Here is a 26,469-nt window from a genome sequence, read left to right as displayed (position 1 = left end):
GAAAATGAAGAGCAGTGCAAACAAGGCCGAGATACAATACCCAAGCCACATGGTAATGGCCATAATAAGACCGCAACAAGACAGGCGAACATCAACTGGCATTATGCAAAGTATCAACAACAAATTACCTCAACATTCCATATTCCTTGGTTCTTTTTCGGTTACTTTTTATTTAGAAATTGCTTAAAGTCTAGAGATGATTATATTTAGGTGGTTGTGCGAATTGTGGAATTCGCACAGTGGCTTAGGCTAAATATAAATAGGCGGCAGTCGATTAGTGGTTGATTAAATGTTCAATTAGTATAGATGTACAAACTGCAAGAGAAAGAGAGTGGTATAGGTTTCATTTATATTTCTGATTTATAATATAACAACTTACCTAATGTATGATTTATTTTAAATTATACGCCACATACCCCAACGCAAGAAGATCTGTAATCGAACAAACGAAATTTGTTTAGTTTTTAATATTCATTAAACAAGTTTAAAATCCGTTTAAAAGCTCAGTTACTAATTTACAATCAAATCATTTCATTAGTCTAACATATGTAAATAACATCATTAGGTTAGTTAAATGGTGTTCTTTTTTTAATAATTCCTTTGTTTCTTACCTTTAAAACATTCCGAATGTAGAGTTCCATTGAATTCTTTTCTGATGTAACTGCAAGTAAAGACAAAATAGAAGTTAAAAAAAATGTTCATGATTTCCAAGCAAATATTGAATAGTTTTTAATGTTCTCAGTTACTAATTTACAATCAAATCATTTCATTAGTCTAACATATGTAAATAACATCATTGAGTTATGAAAAAAAAAATTAAATTGTATTAAATTCAATTCTTACCTTAAAAACGTTTCGAGTGCAGCATTTGATGGTTTGCCAGGTTAACTATAAGAAAAAGAAATAATTTATTAACAACATTTCTTAGCATTTAGCAATGTTATGTTTATAGTTTTACATCAGTTAAACATAACTTTACGCTAATCATGATTTCTCATAGGTGTCCCAAGGTAAAATAGCTATGTCATCATTGAAAATACAGCTGTTTTTGGTTTACATTTTTTTCAGCAGCTAAACAAATTAAATTTTAAATTAAAACCCACCTAATCCAAAAGAAGATGGTTTCCATTGGGAGGGCTTTTGTATTTTTGTCTGTTGCAATCTGAAATATAATACAACATTTAATTAGTCATGTTTTTTAAGAGGTAAACCCAATGTTAATTTAAAATGATTTCAGTTTATAGGTTTACACGAATCATGGCATTTCATAGGTGTCCCAAGGTAAAATAGCTATGTCATCACAGAAAGTACAGCTGTTTTGTTAAGAAATTTATTTAAAATTTGAACCCACCTAATCCAAAAAATATAGTTTCCCATTGGGCTTCTGTACTTTTGTCTGTTGATCTGAATCTGAAATAAAATAAAACATTTAATTAGTCATGTTTTTAAATAAATAAAGATAAGTAAATTTGAAATACATTCAGTTTATAGGTTTACACGAATCAAGGCATTTCATAGGTGTCCCAAGGTAAAATAGCTATGTCATCACAGAAACTTAGCAGCTCATTGTATATACCACCAATCCCAACTCACCTTAGAATGCATATCGCGTGCGTATGTCCTCCAGCTTTTTGCAGATCTGATTTGGGGTGCGGAACATATCTCCAGCGATGCTCTTCTGCTTGGCTGCCTCGATGGACAGATACTGCTCGCATAGATCGCCATCCAGCACGTTTTTCACCGGGTAATACGAACTCCTGTAGCTGAGATGGTCGCGTCCGCAGAGCGGTGGATTCTCGTTGCGCATATGCATCTCCAGATGCTGGAAAAAGTCGTAATCCTCGCGACTGGTAAACGGAACAAAAGCGCCCACAGTGCCGCTTAATGTGGCGTAAATGAGGGCTTCCGATCCGCCGGGAATTAGAGTAGCTTTCTGCAGCGACATGATGATCTCGCCCACGTGGAAAGAGCATATGTTCTCCGACTTTTGCGAGGCACCAGACAACAAGCCACGATCCCACAGAGATTTAGTGCCGGTTGGATCCTCATCGACATCATCGGTCACCGAGTGCGGCAATCGCTGAATGCTCAAGTTGCCAAACTTATCGGCAATGGCTATGGTGTCGTAATCCAGCAGTGTTGTGGCCGTAACCCAACGCGGATGCGTGTCGTCAGCGAATATGATCAACTGATTCTCGGCGCGACGATAGCGTATGAAGAATACAGATTCCTGAACATCAGACACGTAAACGCGATGACCCATCGCCTGGATATTGACAATCTGATACGGAATGTGTTTGTTCTCGCACTTGCGCAGCATTTTCTTCTTGCCATAATCATAAATCCGCAGCATTCGTCCGCAGCCGGCCAGCAAACGACCCTGGAAGCCACACAGTGCCCCGGGAATCTCATCGATCTCCGTGCGATGCATAAACTCCAGACTCGAGCAGGTGGGATCTATTTTGTAGATGTCTATGCAACCGCCCTGCGAAATCCTCGGGTTCAGCTGCAGATCCTTGGCGATTCCCACGGCCAGATAATACCGACCATCGGCTGCTATGGAGAACTTCAGCATGGCCATCGACATAATGGCCTCGTTTTGGGTGAGCGGCACATTGAACATCGTTTGGCCGTGCATGGCATCCAGGCAACGGATTTGCGAGGCCCAGAGACCCAGACCCGCTTTGGGTGATGAGAAAACATCCTCGGGCAGGACTTCGTTGATGAAAGCATTGGCCATTTCGCGGGCCAACTCGCGCTCCTCATCTCCCGCCGCACTGCGCATCTCCTCCGCCATCTGCTCCTTGCGGGCACTCTTCGTATCCTCTGTGTAGGCATTGTGATCCGTTTCCGCAATCAACATGCGACCCGTATCCGGATGGATTACAAAGGTTCGCGGAGTGTATTGCAGGGGGAAAGCCACTTGATTGAAGACCGCTCCCAGTTTTTCCAAGGCCAAAATCCTCAAAGTGTTTGTGGATATGGCCACAATACCTTCGCTGCACTGCTCGCTCGAGAAACCAGAAGCATACTCCAGCGTTTCATAGGACAGAGGCGTCAAATGGAATCTGTTTTGGTGGTAGTACGACAACCAGGTCCTACTGGACATGGCCAGCACTGCTTCGGCGCCCTGCATCTTGATGCGGAAGAGCTTGACGGGCCGAGAGCCCAAATACCGTGTCCTGGTGTCGGCCAAATCTCCGGACACCGGATCGAGCACAGTGCGCAGCAGGACGCCGTTGCTCAGGCCAATGTTTAGGTAGATGGTACCCTTGTTGCTGCCACTTCGCTGGGCGGGAGCATCCTCATCCAAAGTTCCCTGGGTCGTACTCTCCGTGTGACCCATTTCCACCAGGCAGAGGGATTCCGCAGGCGAGGGTAGCGCTTGCATGGAGCAAGGAGTCAGGCAGTTGTTGGGATCCAGCGACAGGATACGCACGGTATTGTCAGCCAGACCAACGGCCAAGAACCAGGAACGCTGCTCTCCCTCTGGAACAGTTCCCAAGGCCATGCACATGATCTCTGCCGGCATTTCAGAGCGTTCTGTATACTCATTTAGCTCTCCCGTCTGTAAGGATAAAAAAATCCTTATTAGTTGGGTTTTTAATTTAAGTTAATTGCTTTTTATTGATTTAAAAGCTCAGCACTGCAGGACACATAGTGTCTCAACATGATTGTTCTTTTCGTGTTATTGTCATCAGAGCAAAATATATTCAGGGTGTTTATTTCAAATAATATATCAGGGGTGCTTAAAACTGAACTAGGGCAGTGTATTTATCAACACAATGAAAACAAAAACAAATATGGTTTAGCGATGAAAAAGAAGTATCTGCTTGTTATTAAAAGCAGTCTTTTAGTAAAGGAGACTTTTATATATTCATAAGGATTACCGATTAAAAATAAACTGATCAACACCCTGATTAACTAACAAAATGCCATTAAAAAATTCAATGCTTACCGGATCCATTTCAAAGTAGACCAACTCCCTGCCCGACAAGGTGATGACCACCTGGCGCTGATTCACGGCACACTTGGTAATCGACTTCTTGCCCGGGGCCTTCCACTCGTTCACACGTTTGTCGGAGCGAATGTGGCGAATGCCATCGGGATAAACCTGAACCAAGGCATCATCGCCCAGGGCGGCACAGCAAAGTGTCGGTGTGGTGCCCAGGAAACCACTGTCCGTAACTTCCTCAACCGTTTCGCCAATACTCAAAACGAGAGTGGCATTCACGAAGGACACGATGATGTAGGCATCAAACTCGTCTAAAAGTAGGGGAACAAAACAAAACTTAAACCGTGAGTATGGAAAACAATGATAAACCATTCAAAAATTGTTGCCTATCTTTGGAGACATTGAATAATCAGTTTATCAAGTTGTAATCAATGGATAATTCAGCTGAAACACGGTTGATAAATATCGCATCATGTTCAATGTCCGACTGGCTTAACTATAGTTTTGTATTTGGTTTTTTCGAGTAGTAGTTGTAGTAGTAGTAGTATCTGTTTGACTTATGAGCTGCATTGAATGTTGCCTTACCTATCGCTTCACAAAAGACAATTTAAATTTTACACAAACGAGAGAGTAAATTCTCTATAATCGCTTGTCTTTTTCGATAGTTCACACATGACGTCTGTGTTTAAGCGCCTGAAATAAGAGAGAACTGGTGGTTGATAACTTGTGGGACTTGTTTGGAGAATCGTGTGTAAAGCTAGGTGTAATCTATATCTCGATCTGTATCAATGCACCAGTTGAGTTATTAGCCACATTTCAATCTTACGTCTAATCTTAGCTTAGGAATCATGACTTTATCATTAGCATTCGTATGGAGACTCACCATCAGCTCGTTTCTTCACAGTCCAAACCGCATTGGGATTACCGGGCAACTCGGAAACGGCCATCTCGGAAACCTCCAAACCGTGGCGAAGCACTCGCAAAGTGGAGCGAGGTCCTCGTCCGCAGAGGACGTACAATTGCGGCGTATCCTCGTTGGCAAGATCAGCCACCTGAGAGGTGATTATCGGCGCAAACGAGGGCAGTTCGTCTACCAAAACCAGGTTCTTCAGGGCACGTGGCGCAAAGAAGAAGGTTTCACCCTCCTCCAAAGGCATGGCTGAACTGAACTCTGGCTCATCATCATCGTCGCCCAGGTGAGCAATTTGGTAAAGGTAGCTAAAAGTTGAAGAAAAGTAGCGTTTAGTTATGATTCTGTCAAACACAATTTAGAAAGAAAGAGATTGGTAGTATAATATTGACAATTTCAGGAATTTCTTTATATAACATAACTTAATATTCCTGCCAGTTTTTATTATATGTATATAATATGGCATTCCAGCATTTTTCAGTGGAGAATAATCGAATTGGAACAGAATATTTATATTTTAGGGAATGTAATAGGTTTTGAATATTTTAAAGACAAAATCTGTTAAGATAAATTCTTTTAATTATTTTCTGAGACCACCTTAAAATTCTTTAGCCACTTGTAAAACGCCTCTGTCAATATATTAAACCCCTCCTCCTATCAAATCTTTCCAAACTAGATACTTACTGGTTGCCAAACTCGCTAGCCACGAAGAGGAAACCCGTCTTCAGCACACACATAGCTGTTGCTGGAGGCACTGTGTCGAAGTACTTCAGCTTGATCTCAGACACCACATCGTCATCGGTTTCCAGGGTGATCTTGAAGATGTCTCCCTGCTCCGTTTGCAGCAGAAAGAAGTACATGCTTTTGGTGCGATGTGTGGCAGAGCAGATGAAGATCATGCCCCTTTCAGGATCGTCCAGATCGTTTCTCCTGCGCGGAATGGGGCAACGAATGTCGTGCTGATCGCCGAGATTCTTGTAGGTCAGATAGTTCTCCGAGCAGATGAGCACGCCCGAGGGGCCATCGTTGCCTCCAGGCACGGAAACCAAAAAGTTTGCGTGCTCCTCCAAGGGTTCAGAGTACTTGCGAACCACGTGGTTCAGGCCGAGATCCAATTCGTAGAATGTCAGCGTTTGCTGTGTGCGCTGGGCGGCATCACCTGGAATAAATAGAAAGGGGTATTGGTTAGTAATGGTTTTTGATATAAATGGGATAGCAGACAATCTATTTGTGATATAAAATATGTGAGTATTCATATGAGAATATGGTTTTCTCGGTAGAAATGTTTAATGAGTAACAGTAGCACATTTTAAATAAAGTTAATATTTAAAATGGGTGTTTAAGACCAAAATGTTAAGTAACAATTTAAAAATTAATGTGACAATAGGGTTATCTGGGTACAAATTTAGAGAATTTCATTAAAAGCTAGTTCTTTAAACAGACTACAATGTATATATTTAATAAAACATATTTTAACTATCAAAATTTAAAAAGAGTTTCCATAAAAGCTTGTTTTTATGAAGACATTGATATTGTAAAATATTTAATAAACCCTATTTTAACTTTCAAAAATATATAAAAAATTTATAAGTGTGGGTCACAAATCAGTGAAGTGTGGCTAGGTAATTACAGCAACACCAATGGTTCAGTGATCGCAATTTATCTGGCACTAACGTATTCAGTGTTCGTGGTTAAATCCACTAAACCTGTGAATTAAAGCGCCTTTTGGTACAATATTATGTTAAAGGGTAATGCCCACCTGATGGGTCCATGTCAGCCTCCTCGTAATCGATCTCCAGACAGGCAAACATGGGATTATCAAAGCCCACATCCACGCCCACCATGTGATATGTCAGGGTATTCGATTTGTGGGCCTCCAAGGGCGATGAGATCGTCAGACGAGCCTGTGTATCCCGATTCATGATGTAGGCCAACTTCTGCTTCTCCACGGCGCCAATCATCACGGCTCTTCCCTTGGGATCGATGGCAAAGTACTGTCCAGGCACAATCCTTCGGCATCCCGACTTGCCAAAGGTCTCCTGGTGCACCTTTTCCAAAGCATTTTTGGATGGGATATACTCAAGGATCACAATGCGACCCGAATCGGAACCGGCAACAATGTAATCTGGAAGTCAATAAAGTTAGATTTAACATTAATCATATATTTTTAACATTTTAAAATATATTTTTAGGTATTTTTTGGTAGTGTAACTCGAAGTTTCAATTCGCCATTCCGTTGAGTTGGTTTATGGCAAATGCGACGCCAAGTCTTTCGGTTATTCTCGCACTTAGACGTGTTTATAAGGTCTTACTGGGGTCAACTAATAGTGTTGCCTCAATAGGGATTTGTGCGTCTTGGAAATGTTGTTAACTTGGCTTAAAAATTATATATATTAGTTTATAGAAACTTCCAATGCTGTATAGATTTAAAAATAAAAGATTGAACTGGTTTAAAAGGAAATTTTAGAGTTAACCAAAAATAGATAAGAGAAAAAAATGGTTCCCCCCACGTGGTATTTTTTTCGAACTCTTTGGGTTTGGTAAATCCAGATTTAAACACGTGTTTCTTAAAATAAGCATGCATCTTGTAATTAGATTATGATAGTAAACTCCTTGAATGTTTTTTTAATCTTTTTTAGTTTTTTAAAGAATTGTTTGACTAAGAAAATTTAAATTCAGTTTTATATTAAACTTTTTTGGAGCTTAGCATTTGCAACCCTGTTTCGTTTTATTTAAAGAATCTAGAGGTTATTTAAACCTTACAAAAATAGATACCAAAATGTTTATTTAGAAGGTTATTATCTTATTAATTCATGTCAAACCTGTATCAAAAAGTGTCTCCCAAGTACCACGTGGGCTTAATAGTTTTCAAGTGAGTTCGAAATATCAAAAGAATTTTCGGTAATAATAAGTGAAGTTTCTATCTAGCCCTATCTTTAAGACTAAAAATATAACCTTAATAACAACAAAGCCAAGTATAATTTGTTCAGATGATTCTCCCCAGTAATATGTTATATTATAATGCTAAAGCCTCACCTTTAGTTCCGCCCGTGAGACGAAAGGCCATCAAAGCGCGGATGCATCCGAAGATCTCCGTGGAGAGGAGCGTGTGGACCTTTCCCGTGTTCGAGTCCGGACGGAGGAGCTCCAGGGATTTGCCACGTGACAGGAGAACCTCCTGCTGTTTTCCTCCGGAGAAGTTGCCATGCACCGCGTGGGTCACTCCCGTGCCCTTTTGCAGGGTCAAATTGTACAGATACATAGTGTTACACTATACCACTTTCACTCTTTTGCCCAAAACTGAAAGAAAAGTACAGTTGAGGTTAGGTACAGTCGCCGATGGAAAGCCTCTTAAATATCTTCATATAAATATACATATATTTTGTACTACTTTGAAAACCATGGCCACAGTATGGGAAATTCGTGTCGCCTAACGATGCTAGTAAGCAGCATTTAATTTTTAGTTTAGCACGCTTCAAATGCGACCAAAGCACAGACATTTCTGATTTCTGGAGATACTTCGTGCGGAAAATCTATTAAATACCAGGGGCTACTGTTAAAATTGGTTTTATTTGTTTACCTTCTGCCGGTTTAACGGGTGACTTAGCACATTTCACCAGCGATGTCTTTGGATTAGAATTTTCTTGATTACTCAGGTGGCGTCATTTTCACTTTTTCATTTCCACATCTGGTCCGGTCGGCGGAAAAAATTGAAAGAAAAAGTGATGGGAAAACGTCGATGTCAACACGTTTGTCATCGGTATATTTCCAAATATCGGTCCTATCGATGTTTGGCAGGGACTTTCGATGTTTATCCATCCATCTCTCTCATTCTGTTAGTTCGACGTTTGGCTAACATTTTTCTGTTAGTCCGACGTTTGGTAAACCTACCACAAGCACGATGCCAGCATTGGTGTCATCGATGTTTTCGATCGGCCTGCCGATGTTTGACAGGCATTGTCAATGTTTTAGCCACTGTTAACTTCTCACTCCATTTCTTGCACACTTAGCCTGGTTCCATACCATTTCTGGCACACTTTCTGTTAAAATTTGTTGCACCTGCTGAAATGCACTCACTATTTAACACCACTCGTGTAAGAAATGTGAAAATAATATTTAAGTACTGTAAACGGAATTGAATACTCTTATTGATTTGTTAGACCCTTTGTTGCTTGTTCTTCTATTGTATCGGCTCTGCAACATAACATAAGTCGTAAGACTTCTAAGAATTTTAGTGTATCACGCAAGAAAAAGAAACATATGTTTGTAAAAAAATCCGGTTTTTATGCATTGTGTGCATATGTATGTATATTGAGTGCGCCAATTTTTGGCGCCAAGTTTTGGCGCCATAATTTGTCCACATGCATAACTTCTAAAATTGGCGCGAAAATATTTTTTGTTGATGTTGATCTTCATTGCATATATATGTAACTGTAACCGAAACAAAAAATAGTCGAAATAGTCATATTGGTTGTAACTGTAACTGTAACCAAAATCGATATTTGATTTGGTTTTAATCCCTGATTGTAAATAAATAAAAATTCCTGTCGTAGTGGCAAAATATAATAATGAAATAACAAATATTAAAATACAAAACATAAAAAAAAAGAATACCTCTCTTAGAAATAGTATCGTAGTTTGAGCAAGAATACCGAATATCGATAGTGCCCAGTGGGAACTGTCTACCTGGAATAAAAAAGAAAATGCAGTTACTAGTGTTGTGAAATCCGCAATTTCGCAGCCATCTTTGTTTACCAAACTGAAACAGCTGACAGTTGAAAACAATTATTTCGTGATTTTTGTAAATATTAATCAAATATAAAAATGGAGGAACAAGATGTTCAAGAGAAACTTAACGAAGAGGCCCACAAGAAAGTTAAATTGGGGGAGGAACTGAAAAAGGCGTTAATTGACTTTGAGGACCTTCCCGGAGTCAGTAAAGTGCAGAGAAAAATTCAACAGGAACTAAAATTTCTAAATAAGGTTTGTTTTTTTTCACTATTCTGGAAACTTCCACTAAACGACAAGTTTTTCTTGAAGGTGATTACTACAAAATCGGTAAAGGAACACCATATAACAAGTAGTAACTTTGTCTACTATGATTTTCTGATTAAAACTCTGCGTTTGCAACAAGGAGTGGTGGACATCAATGCCGTTTTTCGCCTAGAATCCCGAGATAATCCTTTGCGAGTTGATATAGTGGCCAATAATGGTCTCAAATGGGTCAAGGTGATAGCCAGGAACTCAAAGTCCGTTGAGGACGCGGCCAAAGGATGCGTAAGCATCGGGGCGAGGAGCGTTTTGGATCAGGCAGAGGACTATCTAGAGGCTAGTGAGCTCAGTTTCTGCATGTTCCAGAGGCCCAAGGTGGGTAGCTATGATTTTTGTAATTTATACAGTCCATCTTCTTTGTTTTTCAACCATAAATCAATGTTTTGAAACCCATGTAGGCATTATGGAAATGTTGGTTTTGGAAAACTATACATTGTTCCACTTATTTTATGTTGAACGCACCAAATTTGAAATATTTTAAAAGAGACAAAGTTAGTGCTTATCACAACTCATAGAATTTATCCTCTCTCAGATAGTCTTTTACTTCTCCAACAAAATCGAGGATTCTCTGCATGAAGAACTTCTAGAAATGGGCGTGCAAACAGCCTCTTTGGAATCACCCGATAGTGATTTGGATCAATATGCCACCACCTCGAATGAATTGAATCTGGATGTGACCACTCTACTGGCCTATGTGAGTGCCCTGACCAATGGATCTGCCAATTGGGTCTACAAGGAGCCACTGCTCACCGAACAAGCCGAAAGGGAAAGAGCCTCGCCACTCAAACCTTTGCTAGAAAAAATTCTAGAAGGAAAAACTTTAGTTTGCTGCCAATTAGCCTACGATGCCTTTCAAAGTATCCTAGATATTGTGGGTGGCGAGGGCGAACGAAAACGAGCCGAGGAGCTGATGAACAGGGTAACCGTTTTTCCGGATGTGGAAAATATACCCGAGGAATTCTCCCACATACGTTTCACTGCCAATGTGAACGAGCGAAGTCTAAAAATCTTTAGTTTCGGCATGGCCAGACAAATTTTCACCGTGACTTCGAACAAGGCTTTTGTTAGATCAGCTAAAATGCAGGTATGTATAGCTATTTGATAAAATGTACTTTTTGAACTATTCTATTTTCTTTATTATATTTTGCAGGGTATCAATGTGCCTGTGTTTATACATGCTTCTGTTGCACTTACAGAGGGAAAACAAGCCACAGGAAGACCGCTTTAAAAGACAATAAATGTTAACTTTTTAAATATTTATTATGTGATTTTTTTAAAAACATTTTGAATGGAAATAAATTTTAATCGTTAAATTTTGTGTGTATTCTGCAATAAATATTAAATCTGCAAATAATTGATTTCTTTTTGTATATTTCAAAAAGTTTTAAAGTGAAAATTAATTTGATCAATTTAAATTTGATAGGTTGCAACTTAATTAAATCGATAAATTGATCTATCGATTGATTTGAAGACAGAGCTGCCATATCGCATGCGGAAAACATATGTAAACAAAAGAGAAATTTGGGGAAATTGCGACTTTTGTAAAAGAACAAACATTTTAATAGCTTAGAACCAAAAGACAACACATTTGGATATTAGTTTTGTAATATTTCAGTGGAAGGCATATAAAAAAAAATTAAAGGAAAGAGGTAAACTTAAAATTCAACGAGAAAACCGCAAGCATGGACTGCGCACCACTTAATTTGGTAAGAACTCAAATAAAAGTTGTATTTTTCCTGTGAAAAATGTAATGTTTATATTTATATAAAGGCTCATTTCCACGAGCGAAGATCAGAGCGTTTTATACGCAATCATCGCTATGAGGAGGCCATAAAAGCGTTGGAGACATCCCTAATTTACATGCAGGATGCCCAAAAACGAGTGGCTCTGCCAAAGTCCATAGAAGTTCTGAACACATTAACGTTGGACTTCCAGCGAAAACTGCGCCAAATTGAGATGCGGAAAACACAGCATGGCTTAAATAAGTTGAAGGACTTCGCTCCGTTAAAGGAAACCAGTCCTATGTTACCATTACGGCCGGAAAATGGAGCAAGTGGAGCCGGAGGATCCGCGCAATCGGTGGCCAAGGCAATTGACAAAACAGTCCAGGATTTCGATGCCAAGTTTACATCGTCCCTGATTATAAAAGTCCCCAACAATTTGGCCAACTCGGAGCCCCAAATGGAGACGCTAAGGAAGAGTGATCCCCTGAAGGATGTGGATGAACGAGATCCCTACGATAACCACAGGCTCACGGGCAGCGATGATCTGGATTTGCCCTCTTTGGCCCCTTTGGAACTGCCCTCCTTCGATTATAGTCTCTTCACCAGCTCATCGGCTCCTTCTCTGGCCAGTTATGCCGGCATGGCCGAGAGCTTCCAGAAATAGGCTAAGAACAATGATTTTCGTACCTTCAAAATGTCTCTGATTTTGTTTAATTTCGATCGGAAGATTGGAAGATCTCTTATAATACAATGGCCTGTAGTTCAAATTGCAACTTACTTTTAAGCCTTTTTACCTTCATAAAAATTTTAAATTGTAGTGCCTTCAGTTTAAAATTGTAATGACCCCTTTAAAAAAGCTTTACTTTAAAAATACTTAATCTGAATGACTGTGTTTACATAGTAATTGACTTGCAAGACCTGCTATTGGTTCTAATTTCAGTTATTTCGAGATCAGTTTCCAAGTCCGCAAGTTCGTCACAATGACATAAAAGTATATATTATATAAATATAATCTTAGTCATATTTTGAATGTTTTAAGCGACATTTGCTATGAAAAATTACTAGACAACTTGATCTGGTCCCATAAAAATGTACCGAAATCTTTGAAGCTTAAGCCCAGACCCTGCCCTATAATAATCAAAATAGGACGTATTTTGTAGTTCTATAATCTATCTTATTTATTTGGCCATCAGACCCTTTAGCAGGTCGTCCATGTCCGTTTCAGTTTCGACATTCTTGAGTAGCAGCAGAACCTGCGCCTCCATTTCGCAGAGAATGGCTGGTTTTTGGTAGGTTATAATCAGGGTGTTGAACTGGTGATGAACGGAGAGGCTTTCCTGCGAGGGCTTTATCCCACAGCGATCCAAGTCGGGGATCTGGATGACCTTGTAGTACTTCTTGTTCGAGGTGCGCACTATGATGGCCCGCTTTTCGGGATCGGCGGTTACATTATAGATATCCAGGGCAAATGGCATATTACGTATGCGCCACTCGATATTCTTCTTGGTAATCCTCTTGGTTAGCAGAGGAGCGGTGTTACTTTCCCGTAGAGTGAAATCTCCGCCGGATAGGGAATCATCATCGTCACCAGATCCTTGTGCTTTATTTCCAGACCAATTCAATTGACGTGGCTCCTCACCCAACTCGATTTCCCACTCCGATTCGCCCATTATCTTGTTGCTTTTGGATTTCCAGGCCCTGCGTTGTACGATCCCAGTTTCCATGTTGTATTCCTCGGCCATTTGCCTTCCGTCCGGAAACTTATAGAGCACCTTGCGTGCCCTGCCACTAATCATCGAGTTCTTCTCCGCCGATTGCAGGTAATTCAGCCAGTTTTGGTAGGACATCTCGGAAGTAATGGAAGATTACGTGTTAATCTTTGAGGAATCGAAAATAACAACTGAATCGAAGGAGAGAATTTGATCGATGGCGCAAAGTTGAAAATTTGTTGAAAAGCACATTTCGTTGGCAACCTGGCAACCCAGCTGACCAGTTTGTTTACATCGCAAACAGGGCTGCCAACGCGTGGTAGGATTTTAAACATTTGGTTATATTTTTTATTTAGCTTTTTTTGTCAATGGTTTTTTTCGTAATAGCTTTTAAAATTTTTGATGTCTTTAATTTTAACTGTTTTTATTGATACAAAGTTGACACAAGTTTTTTTTAAAGTATACTAGTATAATAAATACTTGATCACTTCAAAAGGTTAAAGAAACATAAATTAAACAGTTTAAAAAAGTTACTTTGAGTAGATACACAAATGAGTATTAATGAATCTCGCTGTTTTTATAGATTAATAGGTATAAAAATAGTATTGAAAACAGAGAGAAAAAATACCATTTTAAAATATATAAAAAAAATAATCTTCAATAGACTTTAGAGGTAAAAAATGTGGTAATTAATAAATCTATTTTTCTATCTACTCTTATAGCTTTTTTTCTGGCTGTTTTATTTACAGTAAATTCCTAAGCACAAGTTGGCAGCTCTGATTGTACACAAAAAAACAGAGTTGACGTGGCCACCGCGGTGACTACATAAAATATTCGCATATTTCATCACGGCATCTATTTAATTATTGCTATTTAAAGTAAGCAGCCGCACGTACTCCGGCCGTAGTCTAAAAATAGAATCCCAAGGAATCCGTAGAACTAACAGCTAATTTGGGAATATATTTTTCCTTGCAGACAGCAGTCGACGAAAAAAAAGAGTGAAAATCGAAGCAAACGAATTAATTCAAAAAGCATTTAAAAATGAGTTTGGTGTGGACTTTGATCGCTGGATTTCTCTATGCAGAAATAGCCTTTGTCCTTTTGCTCGTACTTCCAATTGCAAGTCCTTACCGATGGAACCGGCTCTTCAAATCCAAGTTTCTGGCCATGTTGGGCCAACAGGCGCACATATATTTCGTCCTGATCTTGGGAGTCCTAATCCTGTTCCTGCTGGAGTCCATTCGCGAAATGCGAAAGTATTCCAATTTCGAGCAGACCGGTGAAGTGCATTTGAATGTGGAAATGCAGCACAGCATGAAGTTGTTCCGCGCTCAGAGAAATTTCTACATTTGCGGATTCTCCGTGTTCCTCGTTCTGGTCATCCGGAAATTGGTGACCTTGGTGTCGGCACAGGCGAATCTCTTGGCCCAAAGTGAGGCCTCCCTGAAGCAGGCCCAAAGTGCCACCGCAGCCGCAAGATCTCTGATGGAGGACAAGAAGACCGAGAAGGCCAAGGAAGCTGGCGAGGATACCACACTGATTGAGGTAAGTCTGTCCATTATTATGGCACGCATCCTGCATCACCAGATCCCCAGGACTAATGGCATGTCTAGAGAGCTAACACCTAAGACTTTGGAGTTACATTGGCTACTACCAGCTGTAAAAATATGGCAATGCATATAAGAAGGTGTGGTCAAAAAATAGGGTAGTCAATAGAGAGAAATCAGATGAAGCTAATTTTAATAGTAGGGTAATCAGTATGGAGAAACCATCAGATCAAATCCCATTTTCATATAATTATAGTCACAAATTAAGGTTTCATATTACTATCTAATTTACTTGCTTATTCTGCATTAATTTTTAGTTTAAAATACATTTTACATTATACCATAGGCACAAAATATGGCTACTATTTGTTATTTTAATTTCTTTTATAATTCTATTTTAGCTTCTTTGATTGAAAATGAATTTAAGAACTGGTGTCATAGATATCGTAATTGTATTAGGGAGGAGATCTGAATATTTAGTTTTTCTTCTACTAAGATATTATATGAAGTCAAAAGAACGTAAATAAAAATATCATGTAAATAATAGTTGATTTAGAGAGGCAATTTAAAAGCATAACTTAATCTTAAACTAAAAGCAGCGTGGAGACTGCAAAATAGTACACAGTTTTCACCGTTGTTCTAAACTTTTAAAGTGAAAATTGTGATAGGACTACTGCTATTATCTTGACCGCAGCTGAAAGTTTTTGAAACCACACCCAAACACAAAAGTTGGGCTATGAAATTCCGCAGCCACTTACTCGAAAGTTAAATCATCTTGTTAACTCTTTAAACAGCTGTCAAGACTGCGGAGACGTGTGCAAGGACTCACCGCCCGAGTGTCCTAAGTATCCCCCATCTACAGTACCCACCTCACAACCATTCCCATTCGAGTCCGAAAAACCCAATCGAAACTTAAACCGAAATCGTTTTTGCAGCTCAACAAGCTGCGCGAACGCGTCCAGGAGCTCACCTCCGATCTGAATCGCGAGAAGAAGGACAAGGAGGCGGTTAAGTCCCAGGCGGAGAGCCTCAACCGCGAATACGACCGACTCACCGAGGAGTACAGCAAGCTGCAGAAGCAGATCACCATCGGCGGAGCCGGAAACAAGGATGATTAAGCCCTCGAAGAAGAGCGATGTCCGAAACATTTAAATAACGATAAGACTTATAAAAACATGGCGGTGGGGCAGCGAAAGCAGGCACATTTAAAAAAGATTATAAACGATTTTTAAAATCGATAAACAACAAGCACACACATCTTAATGTTAGTCCTCATTCATATACACACAACTACACACGCCCATTGATAACGAATGGGGCTTATTGATAGTGGTCTCCCCTTTGCGTTTGTTTTGCCCGAAAATTCTTTGTATTTAATTCCTATGTGTTAAGTTTTGTTTGCCACAGTAACACACCCAAAAAGCGTCGTGGCTATTAAAAGAACAACCATAAAGTACTCCTCCAGTTTTGGTAGATTCGATGATTCATCTTTGGGCTGATAGTCCACATCATGTCTGATTTACCAATCGCTGGTTTATTCATTTTAATGACGTCAAACGGCAACCTGTTTGTCCAGCTGGCGATCAATGTTCGCTCGGAAATCGGAACTATATAGCATTGCACTATTGCACAATATTTTGTTGAAAATTACGAATAAGTGACAATTAAAATTAGTTCAGCAAATGAAATGATAATGAGGCATCTTATCTAGGCATTTTAATATGGAAAATTAAACGATAATATTATATTTAAAGCTTATAAAATTTGGTTTTATATGCCAAATCTAAATATTTATCTGGGCATTTTACAGTCGTTCTTGTTAATAATGGATTATATTCCTTGTAGTAGACTTTTAATATGGCTTATAAATATTAAAAAAAAAGTATTTTATGCTAAACAGTAAAACATTTTTTCTATAATGAAAGTGATAAAGAGACAAGACTACTATTACTACTATTCTTGAACCTCTGCTTTTTGAATCATAATATTATCATCAATTAATTTGAATTATATGTTTCAAATCATAGATATTGAATCATATCCAATATTACTCCCACCAAAAGCTGACAGAGAAGCTGGGGGCCTCAGATCTCACGTAATGCCACCATTTGGGTGGCATGTACAAACAGTCGCCAGGTTGAAGGAGCAACTCGTAGAACTTGACTCTTTCCAGCAGCGGATAGGTATCCAGATCCAAATGGGCAGCATCTATACGAGAGGTATTGCTCAAGAATTCGCTTTCGTGGGGATATAGGTTGTCTGTATCTGCAGGAGCAGCTAGTATAATTCTTTTAGAACCAAAAACTTGGCACAATATATTGTGTTTGGGATCGTAGTGCATGGGTGATATGGTTCCCGCTGGTCCCAGCCAGGCTTTGATGTCCACATCTCCCGGAGGATCCTCGTTGCTAATGGAACAGTAGTCGGGAATGGATATATCTTTCTTGAGAGCTGGGATCTGGGAGAAGAGCTCGTGCTGGGCGAGATACTCAATCTCCTGATTGGATTTATCTCCTGCAAATTGCCTGCTCAGGAAATCGCAAATCTTCACCAGCTGCTGGGACCACTCTTCACTGGCATAGTTGGATCCTATTTCGATGGGCACCGTGCGATTTCCGGCCACTTGGAGAAGGTAATTGAGATCCAACCATTTAATCAGAGCAGGCCAATGTTGGATGGTGTTTAAAAGAAGCGTAGGTTGTCCTGCTTGAAAGCACTTTGTTTGAAATTCTTTTAAGCTGGGCGCTTCTAATTGGGGTACATCACAGGTACAGGAAATTCGTTTTAGTGGTTCCAAAATGGGCAGAGTTCCGGAACCCCCCAAACCTTCTTATCTAGGTAATCCATTAAGGACGCTTTCAGTTCACTCCAATCCTCCGTGCAACCCAAAAGTTGGGCCTCATCCAGGATCCCACTGCATAGCTCCTTTTGGGCAGGACTCGTGCTCTCCAGGAGTAGGAAAAAAATCTGAAAAAAATCATTTTTAGTTGGTACACTTTGGGATAGATAAATCCCACCTTGAAATAACAACCTATGGCATATATCTTCCTTGTACTCAAAGGTACTTTGCTAAAGTGTCCTGTGTGAATGCGTTCCCAATTCCTGTCCACCAGGGCATCTATGAGGTATCTTGTCTCCTCTTCCTGGGAATCTCCTCTAGAATTTAGTTTCTCCATGAAATCAATAGTCTTTTTAAGTATATAACGAGCCTCAATTTCATTTTGAACAACACTTTCTATATCCACCCAACGGGGAAGCAGTTTCGACAGCTTTAATAACTCAGAATCCATGGAATACTTCAAAACTCCTGTTTGTTTACTATTTTGTTTACTAAGCCGCTGAGTTGCCAGATGTATTAAATCATTTATATATCGATACGAAAGAAATAATAGTTTAATCGATGTTTAAAGGTCTTTAAAATATATTTCTTTTAGCAACTGTCGCTGCAAAGCATATTTTTAGGCAGAATGAATCAGAAATGTAGGACCCAATATTTTTTAACTAAGTTATATCTTAATCATTTATTTTGTTTTATAGACGTATAATAAATTCGCTGCTTATCTCCGATAACGATTGATAATTCGAAAATTTGATTTGGGGAAGTCTAGATAACAAATCGCTAATCTATAAATCTTTTTGTAAGCGCACTATTAGAAAAGAGCTCAAGGCCTTACAGTTTTATGATAATCAAATTAAATTTTATAATTTTTGGAATAGTCCAATAAAATGTTTTTAAGAATAATGAAATGTGATTTATATTGGGTATTCTTTTAACGACTTTTATTTTTTTTAAGATTTTAAGATTAGGTTTTTATATTTTTCTGGATATGTTTTTGAGTATTATTCCTTTAATTGTAATTATTGTTGGAAACCAGGTATTTTTAATTTTTCACTGCAAAATGATTTTTTGAACAGCGTCTGTTGAATTTGAATATTGAATTGAATTCGAACTAGTGGTTGAGAGCGACTCGTCGAGACTGGTTCTGCGACAGGTGACTGCGGAATAAATATTAAAATAAAAGCAAATTCAAATGTGTGTGTTTTTGCGGTGATAAACAACCTGCGCATATGTACAAGTAAAGCAAAACATTGCTCAAATATTTGAAAACAATCAGGTGTGCCTGTTTTGTATTTCTACTAATTTCGGTTTGCTTTCGGTTAAAAATTGTATTAATTTTGGGCCTTTTCTAAATTAAAATGTTGTTTGGCTTAATAAAATGTGGCAAAAGATTGGTGCAAAACAAAATCATTTACCAGCAAACAAAATTAATGGTAAATGTTTTGGGTTGATAGGGGAAAACCATAATTCAATAAGTCAATAAGCCAAATAATTTAATTGAAATTTACAAATAAATATGTCAGTAGATGTAAGGGCTACTAGGTCAATAAATAAAAAGGAAATCACAAGATAAATAGTGTGGAACTATAGTGCACAAAATAGTTCCTACAATAATAAACTTTTTAAAGCCAAAATGAAATTTAACAATATTCATTTATATATACTTAAATTTTATTTGTATTTTTATTAGAGAAAACTAAAGTTTTTCAGTATGAAATGAGTACATATAGTAGCAACCAGCAGAAACTCAAAAGTATTTAAACCTCTTAAAAAAATGAATGGATTTATAAGAAATTATGAATAATTTAGTTTGAAATTACACACATATATCCAGTAATGTCTCTATATGATCAGCAGCCGAACCCCACTGAACTCATAAGTAATTGTAATTCAGTGAGATCTTTACAAACCGGTACTTGGGTTTATTTTAACGATTTCTGGGTTCGCTGGGCGTTCGCATATCAGGTTGCTTATCAGTTTGCCTCCGACGCTCGACGACTTCACACGCATTTGGTTTCGGTTTTGGTTCTCGATTCGTTTTCGTTTTCGGTTTTTGCATTGAGTAAATAACATTTATTTGACCGCCAAGGTGATTAGAGGCGTCTGTGACGGAGTCGGCGACCTGGAAATGTCATCCGGACCGTACTTTGTGGGCGTCGATGTGGGCACGGGCAGTGCAAGGGCCGCCCTGGTGGCCGCCGATGGGCGTGTCCTCGAGCAGGCGGTGCAGGCCATCAAAACCTGGAACCCAGAGCCGGACTACTACAACCAGTCCTCCGATAATATCTGGCAATCCATCTGCCAGGTGGTGAAGGTAAGTTTTAGGGGCTCTTAAAATCATTTCAAGATCGATTTCAACGTTTTTTCATTTTCACAAAATCAGCTAAATGAATCAAAAATCAACTTGATTGAAACAAAACATAGAATCAAAAGGAAACAAAACAAAAATCTTTACAACTAAATATAAATTGATCTTAATCACAGTCTACTTATCTTAAGATTGATTTATAAAACATTATGGTTCTTATGTTCTTATCGTGTCAAAATAAAATTTGCGATCGTTTGGATAACTTTGTTGAACATCCAACTAATAGGTCAAAATTAAAGGCGTTTTTAAGTTCAATAAACTAAGTTTTTACAACAAAATATAAATTAATCTAACAAACTTGTTGATAAATAATGATAAGCCTAAAAAAAACAATCTTAGGATTGATTTATAACCTAAATAAATTATTCACAGTAATAGCACCACAAAATTAAAAATAAGTAATTTAGGAAAATTATGATTGATTCAAAATTATGATCCATAGACAGATAGAAGCATAAAATGATTTATAATTTTTTTCCGTGCGATAACCTCCGTCGTTTGGCGACGATTCTCGCGGAGATTAGATTAACCCAGTTTGCTGATTTTACAGAAAGTCATTGCCGGCGTCGATAAGTCAGAGGTGAAGGGCATTGGCTTTGATGCCACCTGCTCCTTGGTGGTTCTGGGTGCCCAAGGATCGCCGCTGAGTGTGAGTAAGTCCGGTGAGGCGGAGCAGAACATAATCCTCTGGATGGATCATCGAGCGGAGCAGGAAACGCAGGAGATAAATTCGTTTAAGCATACGCTTCTGAAATATGTGGGTGGCCAGGTTTCCCTGGAGATGGAAGTGCCGAAATTGCTCTGGCTGAAGAGGAATCTTTCGAAAACTTTTTCTAATATTTGGAGAGTTTTCGATCTGCCTGATTTTTTGACCTGGCGAGCAACTGGTGTGGATACCCGATCGCTTTGCTCCGTGGTCTGCAAATGGAACTACGATGCAGCAAATGAGAGTTGGAACAAGCAGTTTCTCGAGCAGGCGGATTTGGAGGAGTTGACCCGGAATAACTTCGAGAAACTGGGCAGTGATGTCCAGCCGCCGGGCAGAAAAGTGGGCAAAGGACTTACGGCCAAGGCAGCCGGCGAATTGGGATTGCCAATTGGCACTGTGGTCAGCACTTCCTTAATTGATGCCCATGCTGGGGCCTTGGGAATGTTTGGCTGCCGTTCAAAAGAATCCAAGGACGACGATGTCCAGGGCAAAATGGCTTTGATCGCCGGCACTTCCACCTGCCACATGAGCATCACCAGAAAGGCCTGTTTCGCCCATGGCGTTTGGGGTCCATACCAGGATGCCATCATACCTGGCTATTTCCTTAACGAAGGTGGTCAGAGTATTGCAGGTCACCTCTTGGATCACGTCATTAAGTCCCATGAATCCTACGCTGAGTTGAAGTCAACACTGGGGGAGGATAAGTTTATCTATCAGCATCTCAATAAGCTACTCACGAAGTTGGCGGCTGAGCGAGGACTCGATCAGGTGAACTGTCTTACCCAGGATTTGCATGTCTGGCCGGATTTTCATGGCAATCGATCGCCCATCGCAGATCCCACGCTGCGAGGAATGGTAAGTGGCCAAGTCTATTCGCTTTCTGATCAATAGCTTACACAGAAATTGATTTTTGTTTAAGATTTCTGGCTTGGACATGACGCGTGGAATTAAATCTCTGGCCATTAGATACTTGGCTTTCGTTCAAGCTCTGGCTGTAAGTTATAGTTTATATATTCTAATAGTTAATAATAACTAAGAATTATCTCAATATATTACTAAGAAAGATAACCACCAAATCATTACGCGAATTCTTAAGCTTATCTGGAACCTTTCACGACGAGCATGTGTTAGCCTTATAAATTTACACATATTTACATTTTGTAACTGATTTAAAAATAAAAAACGCGAATTTTAAAGCTCATATAGAGCATTTACACATTTCTGCTATGTTATGATATTTATTTGATTGCTAACAAAAAAATCATAAACGCGAATTCTTAAGCTCAATTGAAATATGGCCATTTTTTGCGTTACAAAATTCCCAGACATCTGTACATTTGTTTTAAAAATCGATATGCGAATGCTAAAGCTCATCTTGAACCTTTTATGACGTGTATTTAGTTATGTATATATATATGTACATTTTCTGCTATATGATATGATATTGATCAGTTATTAAATAATAAAAAACGCGAATTCTTAGGCTCAATTGAAATATTTCAAGAAGTGCATTGCACACACATCTGTACATTTGTTTTGTTTGTGACTGTCTTAAATATGAAATATATGATTTTTATTCGTTTAATTTTTATTGGTTTTCAGTATGGAACTCGTCACATTATCGAGAACCTATATCAGTACGGCAGAGCGCCCTTCCAAACGCTCCTTTTTTGTGGTGGACTGGCCAAGAATCCTTTGTACGTGCAATGCCATGCGGATATCTGCAAACTGCCCACCTTAATTCCGGACGAACAGGAAATGGTTCTGGTGGGAGCTGCTGCATTGGGAGCAGCTGCATCGGGACACTTTGACAGCTTGGAGGTGGGTGGGCTTACAGAAATAACTATATAAAATTCATCTAACTTTTTGTGCATTTGTAGAGCGCCTCAAAGGCTATGGGTGGCACAGGCCATCTGGTCAAGCCAAACCCAGAAACCTTGGAGTTTCACAACCGCAAATACAAGGTGTTCCTACAGCTGCTGAAGAACCAACGCCAATATAGGAGCATTATGCAAGGAGACACTGAATAACTTACACTTTTCGTTGTCTTGAACTTTAAATAATTTGAAAATAAATGCCTTTACATGAGCATTGTAACAAAATAATGGGTTGGCGCACACAGGTACAAGGTGATCTTGTTTGGCATTCGATTGGTTTCTAGGCGATGAAGGCGGCTGCCTTGGAGGCGATATTTGCACGACAAACGGGGCAGGTAATGGAGATTTTCTGGGCGCAGTCCTCGCAGAGACAGACATGACCACACGGCAGTAGGATGATCTAAAAGCAGATAAGTGGTAAATAGCTAATGAAAAAGTATAGGTGTAGTACTAAAATTATATATTATGTAGTACTAAAATTATATAGCTTCTTTAAAGACAATTTTATATATAACTTAAATTAATTATGCAGTTTAAGCCAAATAACTGCGTACATAATCAGCATTTAGTTTTGTTACATAAATGTTAAATTTAGTATAAACACCTAATTTAAAGTACAAATTGTTATATAATTTCGATGTCTAATGGTATTCACCTCTTTCGGATTGGTGGAGCACACCACACAAAGCTGATCCTGTGACAAAGTGTGAGGACGACTCCTCGCCCGTCGTTCCCTTCGCTCCGTCTCCAGACGATTGCGAATTTTGGCCTCCTCCCGTTCCTGTTTCCTCCTGCGATAGATCTTCTTGGCAATGAATCCAATCAGGACAACCGAAATGGTGCCACAAATTACAAGTTTAAATCTGAAAAGTGTTCATATTTTGAAATCTATATACCCAAAAGGAGTTTTACCCACATGGAGGCTGCCTTGGCATCTTCAAACCGCTTGATGAGCGTGGACTTGGTGGCGGTGGTCAGGAAAAGAGGTCCCTCCTGCGAAGGCTGCATCCTGAGGGTGTTGCCATCCAATTCCAGCTCTCCGATGGCGGTGAGAAAACTGCCTTCCCTGAGCACCTCCTCGGTGGTCTGCAGCCCCCTCTGACGAACGCCAGAGAAGAAACCAAAGATATGATCGAAGAGGGACAAACTGGAGGGTTCATAGTTGTCATAAACCATGTCCACATCCAAAACGGCTGCACTCAAAGCATCCACAATCTCCACTCCGTGCTGTTGATTGCGCAACTCGAAGGGCATCTCGTTGGCGGATTCATGGAGCAGCTTATGGTGCTCCGTCCAGAAGCCGGCGAATCCCCGCGTGATCCTGTGCTCATGCAGCTTCACTATTTGGAGCACCCCACTAACACTGGGCACCAGAGAACTTCGCAATGGAACCCCAATGGGTGTGACTGTGCCGCGAATTACCGCATATGGTATCTTCTTGTCGTGCTGCTGATCCACCACCGATTTTAGCTGCCCATCTATATTATATTGCGGTGCGGTCTGCAAATTGAATAAGTAAAATCCCATATGAAATATCAACTATACGCACCTTAAGCACTTGGGCGGTGCGCTTATATGTCACATACTCCCGCGCGCATAGGCCTAATATTAATAAATCCACGCCCAGTGCAATTGATTCGTGTAGAAATTCCATATTATGATTTGATTTTAATGTTTTTGTTTTACCCACAGACCATATGTTTTTTTAGTGTGGCTGTGTTTGAGCTAGCGCTATTTGGAAGTGATAACGCGTTTTCAACACTGTGTTGTTGACCGTTATTTAGGGAACTAGTTCAAGTCATATATTATTGTACTGAAGAATTTAAATTCATAATAGTTATGTTTTGCAAAAGGGAACGGATGCAAAATAAATTAAATTTCGTTATTAATTATTTAATTTAATTAAATTAATAAAACGAGTACACAAATCCTTTTCTTATCAAACTATTTGGGTTTTATTTTTTTAATTCCGGAAAAAAAATCAAACTCTAAAATGTACTAGAATAGTTTTTATTATTATTTATTTATTCAAAATAAGTTAGAATCTAGAGTATGGACTTATTTTGCAGAGAGAAGAACTAGCATTTGTCAGGGTTTAAGATCTTTTAATATTATATTTTTTAAACATCATTATATGAGAAAAGAAACAACATGATTAATTTGATGCTCTGATTTCTAGGCAATGAACGCGGCTGCCTTAGATTCAATATTACAACGACAAACAGGACATGTGATGGAGATCATCTGGGAGCAATTCTCGCAAAGGCAGACATGACCACAAGGCAGTAGAATGATCTAAGAGAAATAATATGGTTATTATCTATTAAGGGATTTAAAATGGTTTATATAAAGAAAAATATAGTTTAAAATTTTTTTTTGTATCAAGATATAGATAAAACAAAGCCAAGAAACGGAAAGTTTTATAAAGGGTCTGAAACCTACTTCTTTGGCATTTGTGCCGCACACTACGCAAAGCTGATCCTGCTTCAGACTGACAGGACGAACCAAATTTCGTTCCCTCTCCAGGCTATTGTGTATTTTGGACTCCTCTATCTTCTTTTTATTCCTCTTGTAAATCTTGCTAGCAATAAAAGCAATTAGAAGGACAGAAATGGTGCCGCACACAAAAAGCTTTAAACTGAAAAATATACATAGTGAATATAAAGAAAGAATTTTTTAATACCACCCACATATTTTCTCCATTGGCTTTTTCTAATCGCTTTACAATCGTGAATTTGCTGGCTGTTGTTAAGAGGAGAGGTCCTTTCTGGGAAGGTTGCATCCTCAAAGTGTTACCATCCAATTTCAATTCTCCAATGGCGGTGAGAAATCCTCCGTCCCTCAAAAGCTCTTCGGTGGTTTGAAAACCTCTTTGGGGAACACCGGAAAAGAAGCCACAAATGCGATCAAAGATCGATAGAGAAGAACGTTCAAAATTATCATAGACCATGTCCACATCCCAAAAAGATGTTCCCAAAGCATCCACAATTTGCACTCCATTTTGCTGATTTCGTAGTTCAAAAGGCATATTCTTTGCGGATTCATGGAGCAAGATGTGATTTTTCCTCCATAATCCAGTGATTCCCCGGATAATCCTGTGCTCATGCAGCTTAACTATTTGATGAAATCCATTTGCACTTGGAACCTTGGAATATTGGGTTGGTCTTGGATCTCCAATGGGGGTAACCATTCCCCGAATTACCGCATAAGGTACCTTTCCTCCAGGTTGCTTCTCCACCAACGATTTTAGCTGCCCATCGATGTTGTATTGGGGAGCTGTCTGCTAAATAAGTCATTACAATGAATTGTTTATAAAATATTAAGTATACGCACCCTTAGCAGCTGCAATGTTCGTTTGCAGTTTACATACTCGCGTACACAAAATCCTAGTAATATCAAATCTACACCAACTGCAACGCAGTCGTTAAAGAACTCCATGTCTTGATTTTTGGAGTTTTGCATTAAGTTTTTTAATAATTTTGACTCGCATTTAATGGGGTACTGGGTTGTATGAAATATCAAAAAAGATAGTGTGTTTTGAAATTAAACTGCTGTAACTATATACTCAATACTCAAGATTATATCCCCTATACTTTTTGGATTCCTTTCTGTATCGAATAATCTAAGGGCCACATATACTTATCTAATTAGGAAATTTTTCAGTCCCAATTCTTTAAAATTTCATGTAACATCAGTTCAGTCTTTATGACAATTTTTTTTGGGGTATAAAACACAAAGTCAACAAATATTTTAAATGGTTTAACTTTAATTTGAGTACT

The 26,469-nt window shown here is 39.0% G+C and overlaps 9 protein-coding genes and 5 non-coding genes across 22 annotated transcripts; 4 read left to right on the top strand and 10 right to left on the bottom strand.

The window, feature by feature from the left end:
• Positions 1–150: 150 nt before the first annotated feature.
• On the bottom strand, positions 151–8,597 carry LOC128259115 (splicing factor 3B subunit 3). Of its 4 annotated transcripts, none has more exons than XM_052991302.1 (13): positions 8,446–8,597; positions 7,902–8,165; positions 6,625–6,990; positions 5,550–6,024; positions 4,839–5,173; positions 3,959–4,266; positions 1,594–3,568; positions 1,352–1,410; positions 1,104–1,162; positions 844–888; positions 612–661; positions 380–432; positions 151–315 (listed from the first exon to the last, which is right to left on the bottom strand). In XM_052991302.1, exons 2-7 carry the CDS (start codon positions 8,125–8,127, stop codon positions 1,595–1,597), a joined length of 3,684 nt encoding a protein of 1,227 aa, XP_052847262.1. In that variant the 5' UTR covers positions 8,128–8,165; positions 8,446–8,597; the 3' UTR covers positions 151–315; positions 380–432; positions 612–661; positions 844–888; positions 1,104–1,162; positions 1,352–1,410; position 1,594. The 4 variants fall into 4 exon arrangements, with proteins under 4 accessions (XP_052847262.1, XP_052847265.1, XP_052847263.1 ...); XM_052991305.1 differs by having other exon boundaries at positions 1,352–1,404; XM_052991303.1 differs by lacking the exon at positions 1,352–1,410.
• LOC128259620 (small nucleolar RNA Me28S-Cm788) lies at positions 498–570 on the bottom strand. Its single transcript, XR_008268072.1, has one exon. It is a non-coding gene; the product is annotated as a small nucleolar RNA Me28S-Cm788 (small nucleolar RNA).
• LOC128259619 (small nucleolar RNA Me28S-Cm788) lies at positions 733–805 on the bottom strand. The gene has a single exon (XR_008268071.1). It is a non-coding gene; the product is annotated as a small nucleolar RNA Me28S-Cm788 (small nucleolar RNA).
• On the bottom strand, positions 955–1,038 carry LOC128259625 (small nucleolar RNA Me28S-Gm3113). Its single transcript, XR_008268076.1, has one exon. It is a non-coding gene; the product is annotated as a small nucleolar RNA Me28S-Gm3113 (small nucleolar RNA).
• On the bottom strand, positions 1,229–1,311 carry LOC128259626 (small nucleolar RNA Me28S-Gm3113). The gene has a single exon (XR_008268077.1). It is a non-coding gene; the product is annotated as a small nucleolar RNA Me28S-Gm3113 (small nucleolar RNA).
• Positions 1,473–1,558, bottom strand: LOC128259624 (small nucleolar RNA Me28S-Gm3113). Its single transcript, XR_008268075.1, has one exon. It is a non-coding gene; the product is annotated as a small nucleolar RNA Me28S-Gm3113 (small nucleolar RNA).
• A 1,004-nt stretch (positions 8,598–9,601) lies between the features above and the next one.
• LOC128259125 (UPF0415 protein C7orf25 homolog) lies at positions 9,602–11,230 on the top strand. Its single transcript, XM_052991320.1, has 4 exons — positions 9,602–9,848; positions 9,906–10,232; positions 10,450–11,001; positions 11,068–11,230. The coding sequence occupies exons 1-4, from the start codon at positions 9,690–9,692 to the stop codon at positions 11,143–11,145; spliced, it is 1,116 nt and encodes a 371-aa protein (XP_052847280.1). The 5' UTR covers positions 9,602–9,689; the 3' UTR covers positions 11,146–11,230.
• A 179-nt stretch (positions 11,231–11,409) lies between these two features.
• Positions 11,410–12,340, top strand: LOC128259134 (uncharacterized). The gene is made up of 2 exons (XM_052991331.1): positions 11,410–11,623; positions 11,688–12,340. Exons 1-2 carry the CDS (start codon positions 11,600–11,602, stop codon positions 12,303–12,305), a joined length of 642 nt encoding a protein of 213 aa, XP_052847291.1. The 5' UTR covers positions 11,410–11,599; the 3' UTR covers positions 12,306–12,340.
• Positions 12,341–12,793: 453 nt separating this feature from the next.
• Positions 12,794–13,634, bottom strand: LOC128259132 (protein DPCD). Its single transcript, XM_052991329.1, has one exon. The coding sequence runs from the start codon at positions 13,486–13,488 to the stop codon at positions 12,820–12,822; it is 669 nt and encodes a 222-aa protein (XP_052847289.1). The 5' UTR covers positions 13,489–13,634; the 3' UTR covers positions 12,794–12,819.
• A 472-nt stretch (positions 13,635–14,106) lies between these two features.
• LOC128259131 (B-cell receptor-associated protein 31) lies at positions 14,107–16,353 on the top strand. 2 transcript variants are annotated; one of them, XM_052991326.1, is made up of 3 exons: positions 14,107–14,228; positions 14,326–14,895; positions 15,833–16,353. In XM_052991326.1, exons 2-3 carry the CDS (start codon positions 14,392–14,394, stop codon positions 16,013–16,015), a joined length of 687 nt encoding a protein of 228 aa, XP_052847286.1. In that variant the 5' UTR covers positions 14,107–14,228; positions 14,326–14,391; the 3' UTR covers positions 16,016–16,353. The 2 variants fall into 2 exon arrangements, with proteins under 2 accessions (XP_052847286.1, XP_052847288.1); XM_052991328.1 differs by lacking the exon at positions 15,833–16,353 and adding an exon at positions 15,692–15,826.
• A 5-nt stretch (positions 16,354–16,358) lies between these two features.
• LOC128259123 (bifunctional peptidase and arginyl-hydroxylase JMJD5) lies at positions 16,359–18,512 on the bottom strand. The gene is given in 3 exon segments (XM_052991317.1): positions 16,359–17,723; positions 17,726–17,864; positions 17,915–18,512. Coding segments are annotated over 3 exon segments (1,191 nt in total). The 5' UTR covers positions 18,188–18,512; the 3' UTR covers positions 16,359–16,944.
• Positions 18,513–18,855: 343 nt separating this feature from the next.
• LOC128259117 (FGGY carbohydrate kinase domain-containing protein) lies at positions 18,856–22,904 on the top strand. Of its 3 annotated transcripts, none has more exons than XM_052991310.1 (6): positions 18,856–18,889; positions 19,826–20,050; positions 20,655–21,668; positions 21,733–21,807; positions 22,416–22,634; positions 22,694–22,904. In XM_052991310.1, exons 2-6 carry the CDS (start codon positions 19,865–19,867, stop codon positions 22,841–22,843), a joined length of 1,644 nt encoding a protein of 547 aa, XP_052847270.1. In that variant the 5' UTR covers positions 18,856–18,889; positions 19,826–19,864; the 3' UTR covers positions 22,844–22,904. The 3 variants fall into 3 exon arrangements, with proteins under 3 accessions (XP_052847270.1, XP_052847269.1, XP_052847268.1); XM_052991309.1 differs by having other exon boundaries at positions 18,875–19,012; XM_052991308.1 differs by lacking the exon at positions 18,856–18,889 and adding an exon at positions 19,039–19,169.
• A 46-nt stretch (positions 22,905–22,950) lies between these two features.
• On the bottom strand, positions 22,951–24,426 carry LOC128259127 (mitochondrial E3 ubiquitin protein ligase 1). Its single transcript, XM_052991322.1, has 4 exons — positions 24,240–24,426; positions 23,607–24,190; positions 23,346–23,553; positions 22,951–23,090 (listed from the first exon to the last, which is right to left on the bottom strand). Exons 1-4 carry the CDS (start codon positions 24,342–24,344, stop codon positions 22,971–22,973), a joined length of 1,017 nt encoding a protein of 338 aa, XP_052847282.1. The 5' UTR covers positions 24,345–24,426; the 3' UTR covers positions 22,951–22,970.
• A 382-nt stretch (positions 24,427–24,808) lies between these two features.
• LOC128259154 (mitochondrial E3 ubiquitin protein ligase 1-like) lies at positions 24,809–26,213 on the bottom strand. Of its 3 annotated transcripts, none has more exons than XM_052991352.1 (4): positions 26,024–26,213; positions 25,381–25,973; positions 25,133–25,328; positions 24,809–24,985 (listed from the first exon to the last, which is right to left on the bottom strand). In XM_052991352.1, exons 1-4 carry the CDS (start codon positions 26,150–26,152, stop codon positions 24,866–24,868), a joined length of 1,038 nt encoding a protein of 345 aa, XP_052847312.1. In that variant the 5' UTR covers positions 26,153–26,213; the 3' UTR covers positions 24,809–24,865. The 3 variants fall into 3 exon arrangements, with proteins under 3 accessions (XP_052847312.1, XP_052847313.1, XP_052847314.1); XM_052991353.1 differs by having other exon boundaries at positions 25,381–25,970; XM_052991354.1 differs by having other exon boundaries at positions 25,381–25,966.
• Positions 26,214–26,469: the final 256 nt, after the last annotated feature.

The sequence above is a fragment of the Drosophila gunungcola genome (genome assembly GCF_025200985.1).
Source record: "Drosophila gunungcola strain Sukarami chromosome 3L unlocalized genomic scaffold, Dgunungcola_SK_2 000005F, whole genome shotgun sequence".
Lineage (NCBI taxonomy): Eukaryota > Metazoa > Arthropoda > Insecta > Diptera > Drosophilidae > Drosophila > Drosophila gunungcola.
Note: the sequence above shows the minus strand (reverse complement) of the source record. Positions and strands in the feature narration are given on the sequence as shown.